The 882-nt window shown below is 33.6% G+C and overlaps 1 protein-coding gene across 1 annotated transcript in view; it reads right to left on the reverse strand.

Annotated features, from left to right (window-relative positions):
- The window catches only part of LOC107101949 (histone-lysine N-methyltransferase 2C-like), a 100,294-nt gene that overhangs the window by 44,258 nt on the left and 55,154 nt on the right, over window positions 1–882 (reverse strand). Inside the window, exon 37 of the mRNA XM_015401044.1 lies at window positions 486–501. Coding sequence (XP_015256530.1) covers window positions 486–501 — 16 coding nt within the window. The remainder of the gene's footprint in view (window positions 1–485; window positions 502–882) is intronic.

Raw genomic sequence — 882 nt, forward strand, 5'->3', positions numbered from 1 at the left:
GTGTTATTTTTGATCAGGACCGGTAATTTAAATCCCAGATCAAAGAGGTTTCTAGAATTTCCTTCTTTAACAGAAGTTAAACATAAGGATCTTATGGGCATTAATATACATAATGAACTTAATAAAATAGGCTTGTTCACAGATGATGTAATTTGCTATTTACAAACCCGGGAAAATTCACTGCCTTGTCTGATCAAACAGAGATATTTGGCTTCTACTCAGGATATAAATTAAATTTGAAAAATACACATTTAGTTATTCGTCATCAGAAAAGATTCGTAGACAATATAATTTAAACTGGAACTCTGCTATGATGACATAGCTAGGAGTACATTTAACAAAAAATATGGATGACTTATATAAACCTAACTTTATTAGAGTGTACCAAGAAATTAAACTGGACATTAGAAGGTGAGACACTAACACTAGATTTTAGTTCTAGAATCGAAACCGTTAAAATAAAGGTATTACCAAGGTTATTATACCTCTTCATGGGATTACCTATAGAAATTACGGACGAACGGTTTAAAACTCGGAAAAGGATTATATCCCGATTCATATGGAACGCGAAAAAACGCAGAATAAGATGTTTAACTTTACAGTTACCAAAACAGAAAGGAGGTATGGTACTGCGGGATCTTTGAGAATATTACCAGGCTGCCCAAATAACTCCTGTAATAAAGATAAGTGACATAAACTGCAAGGAAAAATGGAAAAATATTGAACAAAAAGTCCAATGAAGAGAAGAGAATCATTGGAGATACAGAGACCACCAAGAATTGAGAAAGTTTATATTACCAGTTTGACTCTGGGCAAATGGAAACTAGCAAAACTATCGAGTTTGATTCAGTGGCCAGCCGACAACAAATACTTTACAACGAC

The sequence above is a fragment of the Cyprinodon variegatus genome, unplaced genomic scaffold, assembly GCF_000732505.1.
Source record: "Cyprinodon variegatus isolate N-32 unplaced genomic scaffold, C_variegatus-1.0 Scaffold1176, whole genome shotgun sequence".
In the NCBI taxonomy this organism is placed as follows: Eukaryota; Metazoa; Chordata; class Actinopteri; order Cyprinodontiformes; family Cyprinodontidae; genus Cyprinodon; species Cyprinodon variegatus.